At 45.5% G+C, this 23,389-nt stretch overlaps 1 protein-coding gene across 20 annotated transcripts in view; it reads left to right on the forward strand.

Annotated features, from left to right (window-relative positions):
- SEC31B (SEC31 homolog B, COPII coat complex component) overlaps nucleotides 1–23,389 on the forward strand; it is a 59,686-nt gene that overhangs the window by 9,506 nt on the left and 26,791 nt on the right. For 7 of the 20 annotated variants that reach the window (XR_012020725.1, XR_012020726.1, XR_012020727.1 and 4 more), the window contains exons 4-25: nucleotides 704–899; nucleotides 1,113–1,208; nucleotides 2,151–2,294; nucleotides 2,626–2,768; nucleotides 3,604–3,703; nucleotides 3,796–3,957; nucleotides 4,487–4,621; nucleotides 8,302–8,532; nucleotides 10,472–10,546; nucleotides 10,809–10,907; nucleotides 11,265–11,364; nucleotides 12,071–12,249; nucleotides 12,515–12,641; nucleotides 13,032–13,177; nucleotides 13,870–14,043; nucleotides 14,554–14,715; nucleotides 18,711–18,888; nucleotides 19,297–19,608; nucleotides 19,877–19,935; nucleotides 20,240–20,386; nucleotides 20,702–20,821; nucleotides 21,273–21,344. Coding sequence is in view for 13 of the 20 variants with exons in the window: in XM_072805688.1 (XP_072661789.1) it covers nucleotides 704–899; nucleotides 1,113–1,208; nucleotides 2,151–2,294; nucleotides 2,626–2,768; nucleotides 3,604–3,703; nucleotides 3,796–3,957; nucleotides 4,487–4,621; nucleotides 8,302–8,532; nucleotides 10,472–10,546; nucleotides 10,809–10,907; nucleotides 11,265–11,364; nucleotides 12,071–12,249; nucleotides 12,515–12,641; nucleotides 13,032–13,177; nucleotides 13,870–14,043; nucleotides 14,554–14,715; nucleotides 18,711–18,888; nucleotides 19,297–19,608; nucleotides 19,877–19,935; nucleotides 20,240–20,386; nucleotides 20,702–20,821; nucleotides 21,273–21,344 (3,157 nt within the window). In the remaining 7 variants the exon portion in view is untranslated. Of the gene's footprint in view, nucleotides 1–703; nucleotides 900–994; nucleotides 1,037–1,112; nucleotides 1,209–2,150; nucleotides 2,295–2,625; nucleotides 2,769–3,603; nucleotides 3,704–3,795; nucleotides 3,958–4,486; nucleotides 4,622–8,301; nucleotides 8,533–10,471; nucleotides 10,547–10,808; nucleotides 10,908–11,264; nucleotides 11,365–12,070; nucleotides 12,250–12,514; nucleotides 12,642–13,031; nucleotides 13,178–13,869; nucleotides 14,044–14,553; nucleotides 14,716–18,710; nucleotides 18,889–19,296; nucleotides 19,609–19,876; nucleotides 19,936–20,239; nucleotides 20,387–20,701; nucleotides 20,822–21,272; nucleotides 21,345–21,574; nucleotides 22,717–23,389 lie in introns of those variants that run through there. The other 13 variants (XM_072805685.1, XM_072805693.1, XM_072805687.1 and 10 more) reach the window with 12 other exon arrangements.

The raw sequence follows: 23,389 nt of genomic DNA on the forward strand, positions 1-23,389 counted from the left end.
GCTGTATGCTGAATGTGAAGTCTACTTAAGATTCTCTCTCTCTCTCTCTCTCTACCCCTCCTCACCTCTAAAAAACAGAAAATAAATAATAGAAGATGAGCCAGACTTTAAACCTTTATTCTACCACTTCCTAGCTGTCAAATAGGGATAAAAATTACTAAATGTGTATTCAGAAGTTTCATAAATTCTCTGTGCCTCAGTTCCTCAATTGAAAATGGAGTTAATAATAATACTTCATAGGGTTGTTGAATATTAAATCAGCTAATATATGTGAAGCACTTCAAACAGTGCCTGACACATGGGAAGTCTTCAATTAAGTGTGAGTAGTTGTTTTTTGAGTTGTGAGGATTAAGTGAAGTAATTAGTATTTGAAATGTGTTTCTTGGGCCTAAATAGCCCTGATAGTGTTAACTTAAAAAAAAAAATAGTATGCCTACACAACTCTGTGTCAGAGGCCTCCTGACTTCTAGTGTAACAACGATGGAATCTTTTTCAGAGAAAGGGCAGGACTAAGCAAGGAAACCTGTGTTATGTGTCTGGTAAGTGAGGGAGACAGGCAGACTCCATCTCATGGTGGGGATGCCTGCATAATGGCAGGGGCTGACAGAGATGCCTCCTCTCTGCCTACCGACATATTTCTGAGTTGGTACTGATGCCAGTTCCTCCCCTTTCTTACCTTTTACCTTACCTTTTACCTCCTCAGGTTTTACAAGCTCATCTGGGGGAGCTTTGGCAGTGGGCTTCTGGAAGGGTCCGGGGTCATTGCAGGCGGCGGGGACAATGGCATGCTTACTCTATACAATGTGACCCACATCCTGTCTTCCGGGAAGGAGCCTGTGATTGCCCAGAGACAGAAGCACACAGGGGCTGTCAGAGCCCTTGACTTTAATCCTTTCCAGGTACTACATTTCAGTTGGTTGGACATGGCCAAGCCATGGAGCAACAGATCTGAGTGGAGGCATTCACTCGTGACCTCCAGTCTATAATTCTGAGCCCTTCCCAGGCTGTTATGGGGGAGGCTTTGGAAGCCCCAGATGTAGGTCTATTTCCCCTTTCCTGCTCCTACCTTTTCATGGGGTGGTGGTATCTCCAAAGGCCTTTTCTTCATACAGGGCAATCTCCTGGCCTCAGGGGCCAGTGATTCTGAAATATTCATCTGGGATTTGAATAACCTAAATGTGCCAATGACCCCAGGATGCAAGTTACAGGTAAGGAGGCTCCCAGGGCTGCTGATTAGCGTGTGCACCTGATTTGCCCAGGAAAGTCTTAAATTCTGGAGGCAGCCAGAGTGCAGGAGATTTTGGACTTTACCACTGGAGGGCAATAAAGCTCTACAGACTAACATGTTACCAGCCAAACAATAGGAGGGCTGGAGGGGAGGGTGTGTATGTGGTGGTCTGTGGTCATTAACTGTCCTAGGCTTTCTAGAAGGAAGATGAAGAAAGGCAGTAAAAGACATTGAGAAAAGGAGTGAGAGTACTATTTATCATAGTAGAGCTTAGGCAGAGTAGAGTAGGGCCCGGGGCTCAGTGAAGTGGGCCCAAGAGGGGACACTCAGGTACATCCTTGTCCTTTTTGCGGGGTGGGTCAGTTTTGCCTCTGTATCTGGTTCTGTCATGCAGTTGGGGATCTTATGTATGTCTGTCTCTGAGTGTACCTACCTGTCAGTCTGTAACTGGCCTCATCTTTTTGCTTCCTGGTTCTTTGTCTTGTGCTTACAGTATCGTGAGGTAAGTTAAATATAAAATTTGATAGCACCTAATGCTCTAGAAATAGCAATGGCTTTTCTTTCTGCTTCATTTTCTCTGGGGTCTTATGTGTCTGTATTTTCCTCCCTTCCTCCTCCTCTATCTCTCTCTTTGTCATAGATAAGAGGGCTGTTTTAAGTCTCGATTGCATCCTCTCTGGGGCACGTTGGGATAGGAGTAAAATCCAAGGGTGCCTGCCATTCTCTTAGCTTCCACACCAGTACCCTAAAGGATCCTCTCTGGAAAATTCAACTCCCAGCTCCCTGACACTGTTTGGGTTTGGGAAGCCCCATGTCTACTCTTGGGCTTTCTGTGGGTGGTTGGGATCAGTGGAACAGCAAATGGCTCTTGGTCCAGGGGATGACAAGTTGTCCTCTACCCCCTCCCCCATTCCTGCCTCAGCAGCCTCCAGAAGACATCAAGACAGTCGCTTGGAACCCACAAGTTCAACACATTCTGTCTTCTGCTCACCCCAGCGGCAAGGCAGTTGTGTGGGATCTCAGGAAGAATGAACCTATCATCAAAGTCAGCGATCATAGCAACAGGGTGAGTTATTGGGCAGAATACAGGCTTGAGCTCTGGCTTCTTCCTCATGCCTAGTCTTTGGAGCTGCTCTTCCCCAGGCCAAGGTTCTGTTTTCAGCCGTTGCACTTGTAGATTCTACCTCTTAGAAGATTTCCAATAGAGAGTGAATGCTTAGGGAAGCTAAACAGGTGATCTGAAGGCTTCTAATGTTCCTTATTTACTCATGGTCATCACTTATCACATGGAAGAGACACAAAACTTGCCCTCAGAGGTCCTATTCCAACTGGGAAGAAAAGGTTCATAATCAGAAGAGTCAGGTTACATCACCCATTGGGGTCTGCTTTGTTCACAGATGCACAGTTCAGGGCTGGCTTGGCACCCAGACATAGCCACCCAGTTGGTGCTCTGTTCAGAAGATGATCGTTTCCCAGTGATTCAACTGTGGGATTTGCGCTTTGCCTCCTTGCCCCTGAAGGTGCTAGAGAGCCACAGCAGGTAATACCTCAAACTGTCTACATCCTTGCTGGATAATGGGGCATAATTGAGCTGGGTAGGAGGCAGTGAATGCCTCACTTTACTTACCAAACATCCTCCCTGTCTTCAGAGCCATTCCCAGTGAACACACAGTCTCCCAGTCCTAACTCTAGCCCCAACAAAGAGGAGTTCCTTGAGATCCCAAGGTTATGGAAAAGAACCTAAGATTACGTTTAAGTTCCAGAAATGGGAATGTAGATAGAGGCATGAGAAATACTTGGAGTCCCCAGGCTCTGATCTAAGGATAATGTTCATTTCTTTAGGTTGTGAGATTGCTTCCTCCAGGAGTTCTCCTTAATAAGAGAACCTTGGCACCTGTCTAGCCATCTGAACAGGCTTGCCCCTGAAGCTGTAGCTCTTGGACCCATGGCAGAGAAAGCAACCCCATGCTGTTCATTCTTACTAAAGAGCTATATTGCCTTTCTTCCTTCTTGGGGACTTTGAAGAGTTGAGTCCTCACTTTCCTCCTGGGCTAAAAAGCACCCATGGGGATGGATGCTTGCCTGATTCATGCTAATTCATAGCCTCTACTCTATCGTCAGGGAAAAAGAACAGGCCATTGTGAGGGGACCTATGGGAGGCAGAGTGATACAGTGTGTAGTGCATGGGCTCTGGGATTTGACTTGGATTCTGGCTGCATGATTGCTTTTAATTTTTCAAAATCTCATTTTCCTTGTTTGTAAAATGAAATCAGACTGCCTATTTTATAGGGATGAAATTTATCCAAGATCTCTAAGGTACCCTACTTAGAGTAGGCATTCAACAAATGTTAGTTCCTCTTTCCCTTCCTTTTTAGGGGGATCTTATCTGTGTCGTGGAGCCAGGCTGATGCTGAGCTGCTGCTCAGTAGTGCCAAGGACAACCAGATCTTGTGCTGGAACCTGGGGAGCAGTGAGGTAGGCTGACCCCTCTGTGGGAGAAATAAGCTGTGTGTTCTGGGTTGCCTCACGTAGGTCAGGGCTTCCCTAATGGTCGGGTTCCCTCACAGGTAGTATATAAGCTCCCCACACAGAGCAGCTGGTGCTTTGATGTGCAGTGGTGCCCTCGGGACCCTCCAGTGTTCTCTGCTGCCTCCTTTGATGGCTGGATCAGTTTGTACTCTGTGATGGATAGGAGCTGGGAAGTCCAGCAGATGAGACATGCTGACAAGGTTTGAATGGCTTGGTGGAGAATGCTATCTCTATGTTGGGGTGGGGGGTAGAGAAAGAGGAGACTGGGGATGGCCTGGAAAGAAGTGGGAACTTTTGGAAACTGGGAAGCCAGGGCCCTGGGTTGGGAGAGCTGCAACCTTTGCTCTAGTGCCCATCTTCCTGGGAGGATGTCAGTTCCTGCCATAGTACAAAAGAGGCCTCATGTTGACTAACTCTTGCTCCTGGATGTTCTCTGTGGTATTTCAGGGATACTGGACCTCCATGCTGGGACCATTACTTTGGAAGTATGAACTGTCTTATCTCCTTTTCTCCTATAGATCCATTTTGTGTCTACCCTCCACTGTAAACCTTGGATACAGTAGGCCTTCCAAGAGCCTTGGGCATCCTACCCTCACTACCAGTTCCCTAGAAAACAGGAATCAAGGCTTTGTAGGCTAGATTGGGTATCTCAAGGATTTCTTCCAGAATAAATGTTTATAGATGCAGCACCACTTTGAGTTGGTGATACAGGTGTCTTTTTGCCCTCAGATTTATTCTTCCTTCAGCAAAGGCCAGCCTCTCCCACCATTGCAGGTACCAGAGCAAGTGTCCCAAGCATCACTGATACCTCTTCTAAAAAAACCCCCCAAATGGATGAGAAGGCCAGCAGGTGTTTCATTTGCTGTAAGTGTAGTGTGTGTGTGTGTGTGTGTGTGTGTGGTTATGCATAAGTTTGTGAAGCCTCTCGTATGCCTAATGTATAGCTATGTTCTATAGGAGATTTATTCCTACTGCCTGTGTCTCAGATCAGGTCCCATTTTAGTGCTCAAAGTTTCTATAGCTTTTCTCTCTACCGCTTCACCTTGCTTACTGTGCCAGGCCTGTCTGAAAGGTATTGGCTGCGGGATGCCTGGATGGCTCAGGGGTTGAGCATCTGCCTTTGGCTCAGGGTGTGATCCGGGGGTCCTGGGGTCGAGTCCCGCATCGGGCTCCCTGCATGGAGTCTGCTTCTCCCTCTGCCTGTGTCTCTGCCTCTCTCATGAATAAATAAAATCTTAAAAATAAAAAATAAAAGGTATTGGTTGCTTTAGACTGCTCAGTTATAGAGAACTTCCTGTGATTCTGCCTAATTTTTCTCTAACCCTTACATGTCTGGGCTGGTAGTGAGTCCAGACATGTAAGGGTTAGAATACAAAGCAGAAAAGAAAAAAATGTAGGTTCCATCTTGTCACTCCTTTGCTCAAAACCTTTGGCCTCCATCCCCCTATGGACTCCAGACCACATGTACACAGGGCTTCACTTCCTTTTCCAGTTTTTTTTTTTTAAAAGATGTATTTATTTATTTATTTATTTAGGCAGAGACACAGGCAGAGGAAGAAGCAGGCTCCATGCAGAAAGCTCGACATGGGACTTGATCCCACGTCCGACATGGGACTCGATCCCACGTCTCCAGGGTCACACCCCGGGCTGCAGGTGGCACTAAACCGCTGCGCCACCAGGGCTGCCCACCTTTCCAGTTTTTATTCCCACCTGATTCTTATGTGTTCCCTAGGTTTCAGATACATATGACTCCTTTCTATTCTACAAATAACTACTCAGCTTTGCTGCTTCAGCCCATACCCTGCCCTTCACCTCTCTCCTGAGCCATTGAATCCTACTACAGACTTCTACTGTCTTAAATACCACCCCTCCACAATGCCTGTCTTTAAACCCAAATCAAATTTCACTTCAAAGATTTCTAGTCCTAGAATTATACATTCTAACTGTACTAAGGTTATTTATATATATGTGTGGAGACCCTATTAAGTAATAGATTCCTTGAAGATAGGGACCTCATTTTGTTCCTTTTCTAAAGCAGCTGCTTCTTAAGCTTTAATGCACATACAGATCACCTGAGGATCTTATTAAAATTCAAATTCTGGTTCATTCAGTCTAGGATAGGGCCCAAGACTCTGCTTTTCCTTTTTTTTTTTTTTTTTTAAGATTTTATTCATTTATTCATGAGAGACACATACACACACACACAGAGGCAGAGACACGGGCAGAGGGCAAAGCAGGCTCCATGCAAGGAGCCCGACGTGGGACTTGATCCTGGGACTCCAGGATTACATCCTGGGCCAAAGGCAGGCAGGCACCAAACCACTGAGCCACCCAGGGATCCCCAAGACTCTACTTTTCCAACAAGTTCCCAGGTGATGCTCCTGCTGCTGGTCTGAGGAGTGGCAGGGCCCTAAAGCACTTAACCCAGTGCTTTAAATTCTGATTTGAATTGAAAACAGATGTATCAAAGAAGTGGTTCTTGTGTTTGGAGCCACCAGTTTTATTGTGAAGGGAAGGCTAACATTCTCAGGAGGCAGTGCAGTGAAGAATTCTGATGTTGAAAGGGGTACATTCTTTTGGTTCTTTGTTTCAAGAGGCAATTCTGTGTTTAATTTTCTGAGAAATCACCATACCATTTTCCACAGCAGCTGTACAATATTTCTAACAGCAATGCCTAAGAGTTTCATTTTCTGTATATCAGCCCCAATGCTAATTTTCTGCCTTTTTAAATTGAAGTACAGTTGACACATAATGTTACATTTAGTTTCAGGTGTACAATATATATAATGTAATGATTTGACAAGTCTATACATTATGCTATGCTCACCACAAGGGTAGCTACCATCTGTTGCCATACAAAGTTGTTACAGTACCATTGACTATATTTCTCATGCTGTGCCTCTCATCCCTGTGACTTATTCATTCCATAACTGGAAGCCTGTACCTTCCACTCTTCACCCATTTTGCCCATCCTCCTACCCCCTTCTCTGGCAACCACCAATTTGTTCTCTGTATTTATGAGTCTGTCTGGAGAGGCCTGCATTTTTTTTAAAAAGATTTATTTACTTATTTGAAAGAGAGAGAGAGAGAGAGAGTGCGAATGCATAGGCTGGGGGGGGGGGGTGGGGAGAGGCTGAGGGAGAGGGGGAGAGAGAATCTCAAGTGGACTTCCCACCAAGTGCAGAGCCAACATGGAGCTCAGTTCCACAACCCTGAGATCACAACCTGAGCTGAAATCAAGAGTCAGAGCTTAACTGACTGAGCCACCCAGGTGCCCGAGGCCTGCATTCTTATCATAGCTCTGTCACTTATTAGCTGGGTAGCCTTGACCAAGTTACTAACTCAGGACTTCAGTGTTCTTATCTGTAAAACAGGGATAGTAGTACCTGCTCAGCTTATGTTAGTGAATTGGCATGAACATCAAATAGGAATATATATAAGCACTTTGTAAGACTATCAAATGCTAACAAATCAAAAGTTGAGATTGTTTTGTTTGGCACTAATCTGTAGTATAGGTTTGCGCTGTAGGAGTCAAGTGAAGAATTCCAAGTGGGAAAGTTCATTAAGGAAGAGGTCTTAGGAAGGGAAATAGTGAAGGGTTGGGGGAGTAAGCAGTAGTAGTAAACTATGGCTTCAGCCTGAAGAACTTTAAAATATACTGATACCCAGTCCCGCTCTGAGAGATTCAGATTTTATTGTCTGGAGTATAGCCTGATGATGCAGGAAAGCTCCTCAGGTGGTTTTAATGAGCATTCAAGGTGGAGAACTGATGGAATAAAGGTACTTTACTGAGCTCTGCTTGGTGACAGATGCTTTATGTAGGATCGTTAATTTGGCAAGAAGTGTGCTCGGGTGGGGGGTGTCTTGGTGAGTGAAGGCTCAGAGGCAGGAATGAACTAGGCACTTTGGGGATGTTGGAGCAATTACATAAATGAGCAGGGAGAGAGAGGCTAGCGAGTCTGGCCCTGACTTTGGAGGCTTTTGTACGTTACAGGCAGAGGAGCTTGAGCTCTCTTCTGTGGCCTTATGAAACCATAACACACTCCTGAGCAGCAATAGGTACAGGGTGGTAGTCTAAGGCTTGGACTGGAGGATGGTTTGGAAGGAGGAAAACCCAGAAGCTAGCAGCCTATTCCAGTAACCTAGGTGTGCTAGCACTGGGAATGGGACAGAAGAGCCCTGCATGAGAGACACTGCACAAGAAGAGGTAAGACTGCTGTTTTGTAGGTGTGGGGGATATAAAGACTGTGATAATGCCAAGGCATGTAGCCAAGGTGACTGGGAGAATGGTGCTACCAGCACAGGTGAGAAGATGAGTACCGTGTGCTAGAGTTTTAAGATGATGGTGCTAAAAATGTGGAAGTGGTTTTGGTATGGAGGCACTTTTGCTACTCATTTCCTGATCCCCTTCCACCCCCAGGAGTTCTTATTGTTGATTTCCTATTCTAGGGTCAACCAATAAATAGCCTTCCCTGTGATGTGGACTTGGTGTTAATTTTGAGCTTGAAGATACAACCTTTACCTTTCTTGTTTTTCTTCAACAGTTTGGGGGGAAGCTGGTTACCTTTGGCCTCCCCAACACCCCTGCCCATCAGGTGCCACAGCCTTGCCTCCGCCTTGTCTTCATCAGTCAAGTTACCACAGAATCTGAATTCCTGAGACGATCAGCTGAGCTGCAGGAGGCCCTGGGATCAGGAAATCTCCTGAATTATTGCCAAAACAAGATAGAGCAAACGTCACTGCAAAGTGAAAAAATGCTCTGGCGATTCTTGAAGGTAGGAAGCCTGAAGGCTGGCTACTCTGAAGCATTTCCCTGGAGCCAGAAACTCCAGGAGATGGACAACCACACTGTGACCTAGGTTACAGAGGCCCTGACCTCTCAGGCTTTTTCCTATACCACACCACCCATTGGATACAGAATCTTCACCTTATACCAGTGGCTCAGAGACCTTTTGCAGTTAAGGAAGCTGAGGGGTACAAGTGACATTTGCATTTTTTTGCTTCTATTGCTGACATCCTAGATACTTTACCAAGGACAAGGTGAAGGCTTTATGTAATTCCAAAGGGCAGATAAGGTAATGGGAAGAGAGAAGAGAAGGAAAAAGAAGAAAAGAGGATTGGCTGGAAGGGGGCATCATCGTGAGAAGGCTTTGAGTTTTTTTCAGATAATCCAAGACAAGTTATTGTGATGGGACTTTAGACTTAAGTCCCAATTTACTCTGAAGCATGGATCAAGTTCCAGTACTAATGAAATTTCAAGTTGTGCATGACATTAGGAGTGCTCCACCTGTCAAAGGACTTGAGTAGATGAGAGAACTAAAGGGAGAAAGAGAAATAACCAATTAGGCAGTGGGAGGATTATTCAAAACTTTGAGATCGTAGCAAATAACGCAAAAAGGACAGAACCGGCCCCAGGGAGTCTGAGAAAAGCTTGGGGTCTATGCTTCAAACAATAGAACTTAGTGATGATAGACACCAGGAATCTGGGAAGGAGAGAGGATTTGAGAAAGATCTTCAACTGTAGAGTGAAGCTAGAAAAAAGGTGTGGGAAGATAAGAATAAGAAGTGTTACTTTTGTTGTAAGCAGGATACAGGCAACTGCTCCAGGAATGGTGGAATGAGAAAGAGAATAGAGGGCACCATCAGGAGTTGAACCTTTATTCTTTTGAGTAAAGGAGGCAGCAGTCCTTAAGGATAGAAGGAAGTCTGATTGAAAAGCTACCTAAGAGCTGTCCGTCATGATGGTCCTGAAGCTGAATGTGGCTGAACATTTCCAAAGGATGAATATGAGAGAAGGAAGGAACCCTGAGAGACTGTGAGATAGATAGTGGTCAGAATTCATGGGTCTGTGTAGGGCAAATGAAGGGCCCAGTCACCTAACCCAGATTAGGGTAGGGCTTCAGGAAGGCTTGTCCCCCAGTATCCGGGTAAGCTGACTTTGTAACTGTATCTGTGCAGCTTCAATCATGAACTGTTTTCAACTAGGTATTTAGACTCACAAGACTCTGTAGTCTCCTCACTTGGCATCAGTCTCCTCAGGATATAGGACAGGAACCAGTTTATAGGCAGCATGACGTAGCAGTAGGTGGCACTCTCCTCTGGGGGCGTCTTTGCAGCAGCCATGCAGTGGTTCAGAGTTCTCCTCTCCACCTCCCCAGAAGATGAGCTTCAGAAGAAGACCACTCAGGTGCAAGAGATGAGATGCACAAGGCAGGTGTGTAAGTGGCCCTGGCTTAGAAGACTCATGCTACAAGAGACATTGGCTCCAAAAATGTAGGTTCTAGAGTCCCTACAAGAGATCTATTCAGTTACAAGGTCCTTGCAATCAGGAAGCCTAGAGCATGGTGTTCACAGAGGCTGTTTATAGTTTGTATAGTTCCAGACCAGATGCAGTTTATCCATTACAAGCAATGTTGCCTGGAAACATAGCTGACATTTTACTCTTACCAGGTAACCAGGCTAAACAGATCGAGTAAGTCAATGGAAGGCCCAATTCTCATGTAGAAGTGGGAGAAGGTTTTGTTAACACCGTGCATCCAGCCCAGCAGGATCAACTCTGGGGAGGAAAAGGGGAGAGATGGTGTTGGCCTCAGTAGGGTACTTCTGGTAGTATGAAGAACTATATTAGAGGGTACACTGGCACGTGTTGGCTTATGCAGGAGAAGGTCATTCACGTTGGTTTAATGGAGACTTGTGTGTTCTGTGGTTCCTTAGGTGACCTTAGAGGAAGACTCCAGAATGAAATTTCTAAAACTATTAGGATACAGTAAAGATGAGCTTCAGAAGAAGGTAAGCTGCTTTCACATCAGGAGCATGTTCTTGAGACAGAGAAGAAGAGAATGCTGTCAGTAGAAACTATCTCGATGACCTCTTTCTGGGTTTCATTAATGTATATACAAACATTTTACTTTCTGGAGGTAGGCTTTTCCTCAGGCAAATAGTCCAAGGATCTCAGAGAGTGCAGTCAGTGGGGGGTGGAGGTAGGAAGAAAGCATAATAATGTGTTTGACCGTGTGCTGGGGAGAGGGTACTCATAGGTCTTTTCCTGCAGGTGGCCGTGTGGTTGAAGAGTGACTTGGGGCTGGGTGAGAGCCCTCAGTCCAAGAGAGATGATCTCCACAGTAACAGACGGCAGGCCTTCTGCAGCCAGGTGTGGTTGGAGCCCAGGTAGCTGGACCTAGGGTACCACAGGAGACCTGCCTTCAGGGCATCTGCCCCTTTCTGGCCCTTTGCTTTGCTCTCATAAAGTGCTCAGCATCTCTAGAGGCCTTCAAACTACTCACTTTTTGGAACCACAGTGAGACACAGAATGCATAAGCTTTTGGGCTGAGAGAGGAGCTATGTTTTAACCATGGAACTAGAGCCCTTCCCAAACCTTATCTGGTTTATTCTTTTAACTTTATCTATTAGGGGCCAGATAGTAGAGGTCCCAGAGAGAGCTACCAAGCCAGCTCTCTGTTTTTGGGTTCATTTCCAAAATAGCCACCTCTGTCCTTTCTTGTCACAGACCTCCAAACATATCACAGAAGAAGCCTCTGCCTCCTCAACCTTCTTTGATGAACTGATCCCTCAGAATATGGCTCCATGGGAAATCCCCATCACAGAAGGTACCCTGATCCTGAGTGAGAGAAATGCTCTGTGTGGGAATAGGTGGGCTCAGAGTTCTTGGACTTGAGAACATTTTCTTGTTCCCCGCCTCCTGCCTCCCTCCCACCATCACAGATGCTGGGTGGTTCTGTTACTGGTTAGAGCTCTCTCTGGATTTTTATGGATACGTCTTTTCTGTGGAAGACCTTCTGGCAAGATACTTTTTTTCTATCCTCTGTTTTCTTTTTTTTTTTAAGATTTTATTTATTTATTCATTAGAGACACAGAGAAAGAGGCAGAGACACAGACAGAGGGAGAAGCGGGCTCCTCACAGGGAGCCCGATATGGGATTTGATCCCCCCAGACCCGGGATCACACCCTGAGCCAAAGGCAGACTTCAACTACTGAGCCACCCAGGTGTTGCTATCCTTCTATTTTCTTACTTAAAAGACTATGACCCTGTTCTTGCTGAGCAACACACACTGTATCTCTGATATTGCCATATGAAGCCCTCCTTCATCTTAAGCCCTGTCCTTAGAAAATTTCCACTGGAGCTGGCATGCTGGGACAGCCCACTACATTTTGTTGAGGAATGAAACTTGGGAGTTTTGTTTGGGGTAAGGGAGGCTTAGTGATACAGAGATAGAAAGGGTACTATGGGCCCTGGAGGGGATAGGAAGCTAGGGTCCAAGGGCTGGCAAACATGGAGGATGTCTCTGCCTGCAGACACTGATGGACTCCTGAGCCAGGCTCTCCTGCTTGGAGAACTGCGCTCTGCTGTGGAGCTGTGTCTGAAGGAAGAGCGCTTTGCTGATGCCATCATCCTGGCCCAGGCTGGGGGTGCAGATCTGCTAAAGCAAACACAGGAGTGCTACTGGGCCAAGAGGAAAACCAGAATCTCTTCGGTAACTGTCCACTGTGTAGGAGAGGAGGGGAGGGGATTGCTTGGACTTTGTCAGGTGGATGCCTATACCTTGGTGTTCAGAAGATCTGCCAGGCTCTCTCTCTTCCCACTCCAACTATCCCTACCTCACCCCCCACCCCTAGTCAGTGATCTAATAGGAAACCTGCTCACGAGTCACTTTTCTTAGCATATCCCCCTGTACGTGACTCTGGTTGCCTGTGCTAGATGGATGGCTGATGGCCTCCTTCCCTTTCTGCCCATTATAGCTGCTAGCCTGTGTTGTACAGAAGAATTGGAAGGATATGGTGTGTGCCTGTAGCCTGGAGAACTGGAAAGAGGCACTGGCCTTGCTACTGACCTACTGTGGGCCAGAGAAATTTCCTGAGCTCTGTGGTAAGTAGCCCTGGGTTTCAGGTTGGAGTGGTGTGACTCCAGCATGGAGTTAATGGACACGCTGAGGGAGGGGGCAGAGGAGCAGCCTGAACTCTGGGAGGCTAGGCCATGTTGTCAAGGCCAAGGTCTGGTTCAGCTGGGAGGCAAGGGACTACCGTGCTTGCTCCTACTTTCAGTAGGGATAATTTCTTGTCCTGTTTTACTCTTTCTCATTACATCATGATGCAAGAGCTCTGCCCTTTGTTGTAGAGCAAAATTGGCCTCAGTATTGTCCAAAGCCACTGTGATTACTTGTACTGTAGCTCATGGTCCTTCACCTATTTTCAAACAGGAGAATGAGAAGAAGCACAGGAAAGCTATGCCATTAAAGAACTTTCCATCTCTCTGCAGACATGCTGGGTACTCGCATGGAGCAGGAGGGTGGCAGAGTACTAACATCTGAAGCTAGACTCTGTTATGTGTGCTCAGGGAGTGTGGAGCAGCTAGTGGAGTGTTGGGCAAAATGCCACCAGGCTTCATCCCCCCTGGCTCTACAGGTACACCTTCTCTGCAGGGCACTAGTCACTCCATACTGGGCTGTTAGGAGAAGCTAGTGGTAGAGATGTGCAGGGACATCAGAGATGAGTCTTCCAGTGAGGTCCCCAGGCTGAAATCAGTATATTAGGGAGTAGAAAAAGGCCTTCAATATCTGGCACCTTCTCCCATGGATGAGCTAGCACCTCCCTCTCTCCTTCTCAGTCAGGGGAAGCTGAGCAACAACTGTTTAGGTATTAACCTTCATAATTTTTTTCCCCACTTTAGGTTTGGTTATACAAATTTATTCTCTATTTGAGTAATTGTGAGCCTGGGCCTTCTATTAGCTGCTATGAAAAGTTCTGTGGATTTAAATTGTACCAGACACTCTGCAGGTAACCAGAGAAGACTCATAGGAAGACAAAGTCACAGGTGAAACAATAACATAACAGAGGCTAAAATTGATGATGTACTAGCAGAGTAAAGGGTAAAGGAAGCAAAAAAAGAGGCAGAAATGTATGAGAATCTAAGACCCAGATGAACCCAGTTGAAGCAAATGCTAACAGCTTGGGAGGTGAAGCCAAATGGCCCTTCTGTAACCGTCACATCTCTTATGTGATATGACTTGTCACCAAGTCTCTAGGTGAACTGCCTGGGCTTAGAGAGCAGGATGTGCTTTGAAGAGATCTGACTGCCCTTATTCCTGTTCCTATAGGATTTGATGGAGAAGGTTATGGTCCTTAATAGGAGCTTGGAGCTACTGCGGGGTCCTGATGGGGTGATCTCAGGCCCTGCCACAATCTATAGGGTCAGTCAGTATGCCAATCTCCTGGCAGCCCAGGGCAACCTGACCACTGCCATGAGCTATCTACCCAGTGACTGTACTCAGGTGAGTGGGACCATGTAGAGAGAGCAAACCATTTCAGTCATCTAACACTGGCTGAGCACGTCTATATTCCAGGCACTATGCAAATGCTGAAATTCTAGGGTAAATGAGATCTAGTCCTTCAGGAAGCTCACAGTCTGTTTAGGGAAATCAGATGTCAATAACTTATAGTGTTAGAAGCTTATAGTAAACACTGTGGGACTCCAGGAAAGGAGCTGGTTTTGCCCAGAGCAGTCAAGGAAGGCTTCCCAGTGGTTAAAACAGTTGGGCTGGACCTTCAAAGAGAAGTAGCTTACCAGCAGATGTAGGGCATCCTAGGCAGAAAGAACAGCAAAGAGGGAGGCTTGGCAGGGAGGCTTGGCAGGAATTGGGGACCTTTGAGTCATCTAAGGTGGCTGAAGTGCAGAGGGTCAACTGAAGTTTGGATGCTATATGGGGCTAGGCTTATAAGAAAAGATGTTTACTTGTTTTAATTTTAATTAACACAGTTCTTCATTATTATAACTTTTGTAGCCATCAGTTCAGCAGCTGAGAGATCGGATTTTTCATGCCCAGGGTTCTGGTGTCTTGGGCCAACAGTGTCCTACTTTCCCTTTCCCTCGGGTGGTTGTGGGAGCTACCCCCCACTCTAAAGAAACATCATCTTACAGATTGGGATTCCAGCCTTCTCATCAGGTAAGACATGGTTTGGTTTGTTCATTCCTTTGCTCACTCATTCGAAAATACTTATTAAATGTCTACTAGGTACCAAGCATGATTCTAGGCTCTTGGAATATACTAGTGAACAAAAATGATGAAAATTCCCAACTTTGTAGAGCATAGATTAAGTTATTTTTCAAATAACTGCTATCAAACAACTGCTAGGCTCTTAGACCAGAAACAGGGACAAACCATGATTCATGCCCTTAATTAGCTCATAGTCTAGTGGAAAGATAGATGTATAAAAAATTAGTACAGTAAAATTCATAAATGCTGTGATTGGGGTATGATAAGGTGCTATGGGATCACACAGGAAAAAGCAACTTAGTCTTTGGGGGAGCGGGAGAAGTTTCGGGAATGTTTCTGAATGAGTATGGTGTTTGATCTGAGTATTGAAGATTACAAAACATTTAGGCGAGGGAAGGAATAGGTAAAGGCTATTTCAAGTAGTGGGAACAGCATGTACATAAACATTGAAGGGAGAGTAAGCAAAGCCCACTTGAGGAACTACTGATATTTTAATGGGGCTGCAAAACAGGTGTTTGTGGTAGGGGAGTAAAGTCAGATGAAACTGGAGTAACAGGTAGGAGATAGATCAGGAAGGACCTGGAATTCTGTGCTAGAGACCTTAGACTTGACCCTAAAATTGATAGCAGTCAGGAGCTATTGAATGGTCTTATTCAGGGGAATGACTTGCTATGTATTTAGGAGAAGGGCAAGGCTAGAGGTACTTAGGAGGTGAGAGATGATAAGAACATGAGATGACCTAAAGCTGGAGAATGAGATTACATTTAAGATATTTATAGGTAGAATTGACAGAAATTGGTGATGGTTTACAGAGGAATCTGTAAAGTGGTGGGACTGACCCCTAGGTTCCTGGCCACAGTGCCCAGTTGGTTAGGGTGTTGTTAACTTAAGATACCAGGATTCTACTGGAGTGACTGGGGAACAAAATCCAGAAAGATGGTAAATGGAGTTATCAGATGATTCATCCTGTCCCACCTTCGATTCTCACCCTAATTTTCTTTCTTCTTTCTTTCTCCTGCCTCATCTTTCTACTCCAATTCCTTCTCTCTCTTTCTATCTCTCCACCCCTCCTTCTTTCCTTTCTATTTTGAAATAATTATAGATTCACAGGAAGTTGCAAAGAAATGTAGTGGGAAGTCTCATGCATCACATCCTCACCCCACCTCATGCCAGTGTCCCACACAACCATAGTGCAATGTCCACACCAAGAAACTGATATTAATACAATCCATAGATTCAAATTTCACCTGTGTGTGTGTGTGTGTGTGTGTATGTGTGTATAACTATGTAAGAATTTGTCTACTCATCTTTTAAACAGGGCCCTTCACAAAGCAAATATTTCTAATTTTATAAGGTCCAATTTATAGTTTTTCTTCTATGGATCATGCCTTTTGTGTCTTTGTTAGTCCACTGTCCCCTAAAGTTTTCCAGTGTTCTTTTTCTAAAAGTTTTATAGTTTTATTTATTTATTTTTATTTTATTTTATTTTATTTTTTAGTTTTATAGTTTTATGTTTTACATTTAAGTCCATGTTCTATTTTGAGCTAAATTTTGCATATAGTGTGAAGTTTAGGTCAAGCTGCTGCTTTTTTTTTTTTCCCCCAATGGATATGTATAAAAAGGCTGTCTCTTCTCCACTGAATCAATTTTGCTCCTTTGTCAAAAATTAACTGGGCATATTTGTATGGCTTTATTTCTCAGATCTCTCTTCTATTCTATTGATCTGTGTGTCCTTCCCTCATAATACCACTCTGACTTCAATACTACCACTATATAGTAAGTCTTGAAATGGGGAAGAATAATTCTTCGCACTTTTTCTTTTTTTCAAAAGATTTTATTTATTTGAAAGACAGAGTGAGGGCAAGAGAGAGCATGAGCAGGGCGAAGGACAGAGGAGAAAGGAGGATCCAACTCTCACTGAGCAGAGAGCCTGACACTGGAATCTTGAGACACTAGGATCATGACCTAAGCTGAAGGCAGAGGTTTACCTGACTGAGCCATCCAGGCACCCCTGGTTTTCTTTTTTCAAAATTACTTTGGGTGTTTTAGGACCTTGCATTTTCCATATAAATTTTAAAGTAATTTTGTCTGTATCTGCAAAGAAACTTGCTGAAATTTTGGCAAGAATTTTATCAAATTATAGATTAATGTAAGGAGAATTGACATTTTTACTATATTGAGTCTTCCTATCCATGAATTTGGTATGTCTTTCCAATGCTGTTTGCATCAGCATTTTATAATTTTAATCATACATATCCTGATGTTTTTTCAATTCAGACATCAGTATTTAATTTTCTCTTGAGCAGTTTGCAATCAAATGGTAATTGCATTTTGAATTTTGGTTGCCATTTGTTTATTGTTAGTATATAAAAATATAATTGATATTTTTGTGTTATGTATCCTGTGACTTTTCAAGGCTCAGGAATGAGTTTCCTGAACTCATTTATTCGTTCTAGGAGTTTTTTGTGGATCCCTGGGATTTTCTATGTAGACAGTCATGTTATCTGCAAATATAGTTTTTCTTCCAGTCTATATGCCTTTAATTTCTTTCTCTGCCTTATTCTTATTGTAGTACTAAACTAAGAAAGGTGACAGTGAACATCCTTGCTTTGTTTCTGATCTTAAAGGAAAAATATTCAGTCCTCCACCATTATGATGTTAGCTAGGTTTTTTTGTAGATACTCTTTATAAGGCTGAGCAAGTTTCCCTCTATTCCTGATATGCTGAATTATGAATTATTGTCAAAATTTGTCATATATTTTTACTATTTTATTAATTTTGTTTTGTTTTTAAACATTTTTTAAGATTTATTCATTCATTCATTCATTCATTCATTCATTCATGATAGACATAGAGAGAGAGAGAGAGAGAGAGGCAGAGACACAGGAGGGAGAAGCAGGCTCCATGCCAGGAGCCTGATGTGGGACTCGATCCCGGGACTCCAGGATTGTGCCCTGGGCCAAAGGGAGGTGCTAAACTGCCGAGCCACCCAGGGATCCCCTTTAAACATTTTTTTAAAGATTTTATTTATTTATTCATGAGAGACACAGAGAGAGGGAGGCAGAACACAGGCAGAGGGAGAAGCAGGCTCCATGCAGGGAGCCTGACATGGGACTTGATCCCGAGTCTCCAGGATCATGCCCTGAGCCAAAGGCGGCACTAAATCGCTGAGCCACCCAGGCTGCCCAGATTTTATTTATTTATTCATGAGAGACACAGAGAGAGAAGGCAGACATGGGCAGAGGGAGAAGCAGGCTCCTTTCAGGGAGCCTGATGTAGGACTTGATCCCAGAACCCCAGGACCATGTCCTGAGCCGAACGCAGATGCTCAACACTGAGCCACACAGGTGTCCCTTCCTTTAATAATTTTAGAACTATTCTAGTTGTCTATTTAATTTTGACTGAGGTTTGGTAGTCTGTGGTTCTTGAGGAATTGGCCATTTCTTCAAAGTTGTCAAATTTATTAACAAAATTTGTTGGGATCCCTGGGTGGCGCAGCGGTTTGGCGCCTGCCTTTGGCCCAGGGCGCGATCCTGGAGACCCGGGATCGAATCCCACGTCGGGCTCCCGGTGCATGGAGCCTGCTTCTCCCTCTGCCTGTGTCTCTGCCTCTCTCTCTCTCTGTGACTATCATAAATAAATAAAAATTAAAAAAAAAACATAATTTGTTAATAATACATATTAACAATAATTTGTAACTTTATTACTTATATTCCTCTATTATCTCCTTAATGGCTGCAGGGACTGTTGTAATATTCCCTGTGTCATCCCTGATCTTGATGATTTGCGTCTTCTCTCTTCATCTTTGTCGCTTTTTATAGAGTTATCAGTTTTGTTGATTTTTATTTTAGGAGCTAGCTTTTTGTTTCATATTCTGTTTTTCTATTTTCAGTTACTTACCTTTCTTTTCCCTTCCAAGTGCTGACCCTTTTTTCTCTTCACAGGTTCCAATTTCAGCTCCAAGGTCAAGGATTTTCACACCTCAGTCATCACTAGTGACACCCTTGACTCCTTCCCATCCTAGCCCTTATCAAATCTCCCAAACTCAGAATATAAGTGACTACAGGGCACCTGGGCCCCAGGAAGCCCCGCCTTTGCCCTTGTGCCCTGGTGTAAGGCCTGGTGAGTAAGTGAAGATTTGTTTGGGCAGAACACAGAGGCAAAGAGTTGGCATGACCAGAATGGATTTGGGGGGCATTACGTCTACACTGTAGTGAGAGGAGCTCTGAATCCCCAGTACTATCACTTACTGGCTTTGTATCTATGGGCAACAGACTCAGGCACTCTGTTTCTTGTGAAAAGTGAGAGTAGCTGTTATGTTGGTCATTTCAATCCCACAGGATTGCTTTTAGGGTCAAGTGAGGAATAGTTAAAAGTACTTTGTGTATGGTAGATCTCCATACACAAATATTAATTTTTTATTATCATTATTAGGTTTGTTTTATTGCTGCCTTATTCTTACCTGAAATGCTCTGAGTCTCTCCCAAGGTGAAGTTTGGTGGCAAATGACCTGTTTCTGTTCCTTTTCAGCTTTATTTGAGCCACCTCTGTTAAGGCAAAAAGCCCAAGTTCCTAACCCCATGGGTTTCCCTGGAACATGGCCTCTTCCTGGTCTACCTCCACCCATGGCAACTCCAGACATCAGACAGCCTGGCTCTACTTCTATAGCTGAGACTACCCAACTATTCCCTCTGCTTCCTGTGAGACTACCAGGTGTCAGCCCTACAAGCTTCCAGTATCTAGCCCCACCTGTCAATTTCCCCATGACACATCCTCCAGGAGGGCCAGGTACTACATGCTCTAGCGTCCTCCCAACCACTGGCCCCTCGAGTGCTCAACAAGGTCAGTCTTCTTTCCATGGCTTCTCTCTTCTGGGTCATTGCCTCCTTCTCTTTCCCTCTCCACTACCACCTTAGGAGTCTCTCCTTAAGCCAATGAACTGGGGGCCTTTGGGTTGGAGAATGTCAACTGAGAGTATGGCTGGTTTGCAGAGGGAAGTGTGATCAACTCCAACTAAAATGATCTTGCTGATCTTCAGACTGATGATTTCAAGTGCTCCTAACTGTACCCCTATATACCTCATGTGCTATGTTATCTTTGTGCTATGCAGGACCTCAAGATTCCTTGAAAAATGCCCTAATGCCCAGGGCAAACCTCCAGAGGAAAGAGGTCAGTGTGTCTCTTGCTACCTGCCCCTCATACATTCACCAATGACCTGTATTCTAGTTTCTTCCAGCATTTAGCCCATCCCCTAGTCAGGGACACACACAGTCCTGTCCCTTTCTCTACTCATTCTTCTCCCCTCATCCCTCTCCTCTTTCCTTCTTGCATACATGTATCAGTCTCTCCCTCTCCTGGTTCCCGACATGCTGCTCTGTTCCCTTGCTCACTCAGATCTTCTGCTACTCTCTCAAAGCAGGGTCTAGGAAGTCGCTCAACTTAGACTCATATGCCTTTCTTTCTTTGTCTCTAGTTGCCAGGGACATTTATGCCCCCAGCACCGATTACTGCTCCAGTTGTGAGCCTCACCCCTGAGCCACGAGGGGTCCTTTCTTCACAGCCTTCTGTCCTTGTTGGGGGCCATGCTCCTCCGGGAGCACCAGGAGAACTCAGCCTGCAGGTGACAGGAGCAGCATGTTCCCCTCCTCTTGGAAACTCACCAACTTTCCTTGAGTGTAGAAAAACAGGGAGCATGGTGGCTGGGCCTCATTCCTCAACGGGGGGGGGGGGGGGCGGAGGCAGATTCTGTACTGGGGAACGGGTGTGGGCAGGTGCCAAATGTCCTTACTGCAGAGAAGAGGGATATACCCCACTCCCCAGCTGTGCTCTGCTTGAGTGGGAGCAGCGTGACATTGACTCACTGAGGACTAGTCCATAGGGCAGCTATGAGAAGGTCAGCTTACCCGTCTATCCTGTCTCCCTGCTCCTTCCTTAGCAACTTCAGCAGTGGCCTCCTGAGAAGGTGGGAAGGAAGGAGCTGCCTCCAGAGCATCAGTCCCTGAAGACCAGCTTTGAGAAGCTTCTACAGTGCTGCTCCCTGTCTGCCACTGATTTAGTAAGTCTGAGCCTTCCCCATGATGTCCTCCTCACACCATTAGCTTGTTCCCCGGACTCCTGAGCTATAGATCAATTCCTTTTTTGACTCTTTTCTCATGGTCTCTGGGCCTGTTTGCATCTTATACTTATTTGGGGGCAAGGAGGGGCTTGTCTGGTCTGAGCCTAGCTAGCCGGTATCAGGGCCCCAGCAACATTGAGGCTTACCTCTTGGAAAGGCAGTACGGGGCACTGGAGGGAGGGTGAAACTAGGAGTCAGGAGACCTGCCGTTCATGCACCGGCTGTGTCAACTTAAGCAAGTCACTTATCCTCTTTGGGCCTTCATTTCCTCTCCTGTGAAATGAAAGCAATAGCATTAAGTGGTTCCAGCTCTGATACACTGTGATTCTTTATAGTCCTTTGTAGTGTTAGTCTTAGGGGTTGGAGTCAGAATCCATTTTCCTCCCTGCAGAAAACAAAACGGAAGCTGGATAATGCAGCCCAACGTCTAGAATGTCTATATGATAAGCTCTGCCAGGGCACAGTAAGTACACTTAGTGGTACTCCTCTGCCCCCTGCCCTCCACCATCACCATGGCCAAAGGGACCCCAGTGTCCTCTCCCATAGGTCTCACCGACCTGGTTCCCCACAAAATACATGCATACACATTTTGCCCAGACTGGGCTCCAGAACTTAAATCATCTCTTACCCTTCCATGCTCCCAGGGTAAGGGCTGGGTTGGGCTCCCTGACCTAAGCGTGCATCCCTCCACAGCTCTCGCCTCATGTCCTGGCTGGGCTCCATGAGGTTGCCCGATGTGTGGACGCAGGAAACTTTGAGCAGGGCCTTGCGGTGCATGCCCAGGTGGTGGGCTGCAGCAGCTTCAGCGAGGTCTCCAGCTTCATGCTTGTCCTGAAGTCTGTCCTCACCATTGCTCATAAGTTGCACGTGTAAACCAGGCAGGCTCTCTTGCGAGGAGCCTACTTCTGCTGTTACTTAACTCCTCCCTGCAGAAAAGGGGGAATTTTGGAATAGATTTTTTGTTTTCCCCACCCCTCTTCCCTTGTTGCCAGGTATATGATGCTATGGGCTTGCCTCTAAACTAGCAGAGTGCCTGCTTTCCACCCCTTTATGCCTGGCTTTCTAGAATCTGCCAAGACTCTCTCAGCCTCTGAGGCAGACACAGAGTTGGCTCCTCACTTGCCTTGATGCTGTACTCTGACAGGACCCAAGACAGTTCATCTTCTCTCCTAGGGATATTCTGTTTTAAGTGGCTTCTGAGATGAGCAGGATCAGTACCTCCAAGTCTACCTCTGCTGTACCCATCTTGTGGGATTTTTGTTTTATCCCTTCTCTGGGTTATGAGCCTGACCTTACCTTCTTGGCTCTGACTTAATATTTCCAGGTCCTTTATACTCTGGGCCCCAGAGGCTGGGGTAGAGTAAACTCTTGTTGATTTTTTGAACAAGTCAAGGTTATGAGGGGTTGGTGCTGAGCAGAAAAGGAGGAAATTTGGCCTTTTACAAGGACCTTCTCTTCTACCAGTATTGTAAGGGTGGGCTAGGTTAGGTGGAATATAGAAAGGATGCACTGCCTTTTGCTGGGAGCTGTCCTAGGCTGTGAAACAGGAGCAGAGGGACCACTGCCTGCAGGGAATGGTCCTGACTTGACCTGTCTGGGCCCTGGCCCAAGGCCCTCAACCATTCATTCTGTGATCATAAGCCCAGTTCTGGAATTGGAGCCATATTAACAAAAGACTTTTCTAGCACTGCTCCTCAAGGGTTGGAGGCCCTTCTCCTCAGCCCCTACATGTCTCAGGGCTGCCTTCTCTTGCTGCACTTTTCATGGTTGGACTTTGTATTTGAAGCACTGATGTACTTAATGGGCAATAAAGCTGCTTTGTTTTGGTTTCCTCAGTCCTCTTCCAATTATTATCTCTTCTAGATCCTATTTTGCCCTTATCTTTCTTCCTAGCCTCTTTGTTTGTGCTCCCTGCACCCCAATAAAGCAGGAGAGAGGCTTGAGGACAGATGGGGAGTCTAGAAAGTTGAAGAAAGGAGGATGCAAGGAGAAAGCCTTGCAGCTTCTGTGGCCACTCTGCTGTGTGTGTGTGTGTGTGTGTGTGTGTGTCTGTCTCCATCTGTGCCTGACGTTCAGCTCTAGGGTTTTCCCCACAACACTTCAGGGCTGAGCTCAGCTACACAAAGGGGCTGGGTGTGAAGCCGGGGGTACTATCTCTAATCCTGTTGTAGATCCCATCATGTCTGTGGGCTAGATGTGTGTGTTTGGGAGGAAGGGATTGTTAGGCAGTATTTGTTTGTAAAGCCACTTGCTCTTCAGATAATACTTGCACTAACTTCTATTGATGAAGCAGTGTGAGCCCCAGCAAAGTCCTTTCCCAAAGTGTCTTTGAAGCCAAGAGCCCATTGAAGGGAAGAAAGGCAGGGAGAGGGGATTAGTTTGTTCAGCAGCTGTGAATTTCAGTGGGAGGTTGATGAACTCCGAAGTCTTTGTTTAAATTAAAGGGGGGGAGAAAAAAGCCGCTGCTGGAGCGAGAGCCCCACTTGGGGCCCTGAACTAACACAAGGA

Source organism: Canis lupus, chromosome 29 (genome assembly GCF_048164855.1).
Source record: "Canis lupus baileyi chromosome 29, mCanLup2.hap1, whole genome shotgun sequence".
Taxonomy (NCBI): Eukaryota; Metazoa; Chordata; class Mammalia; order Carnivora; family Canidae; genus Canis; species Canis lupus.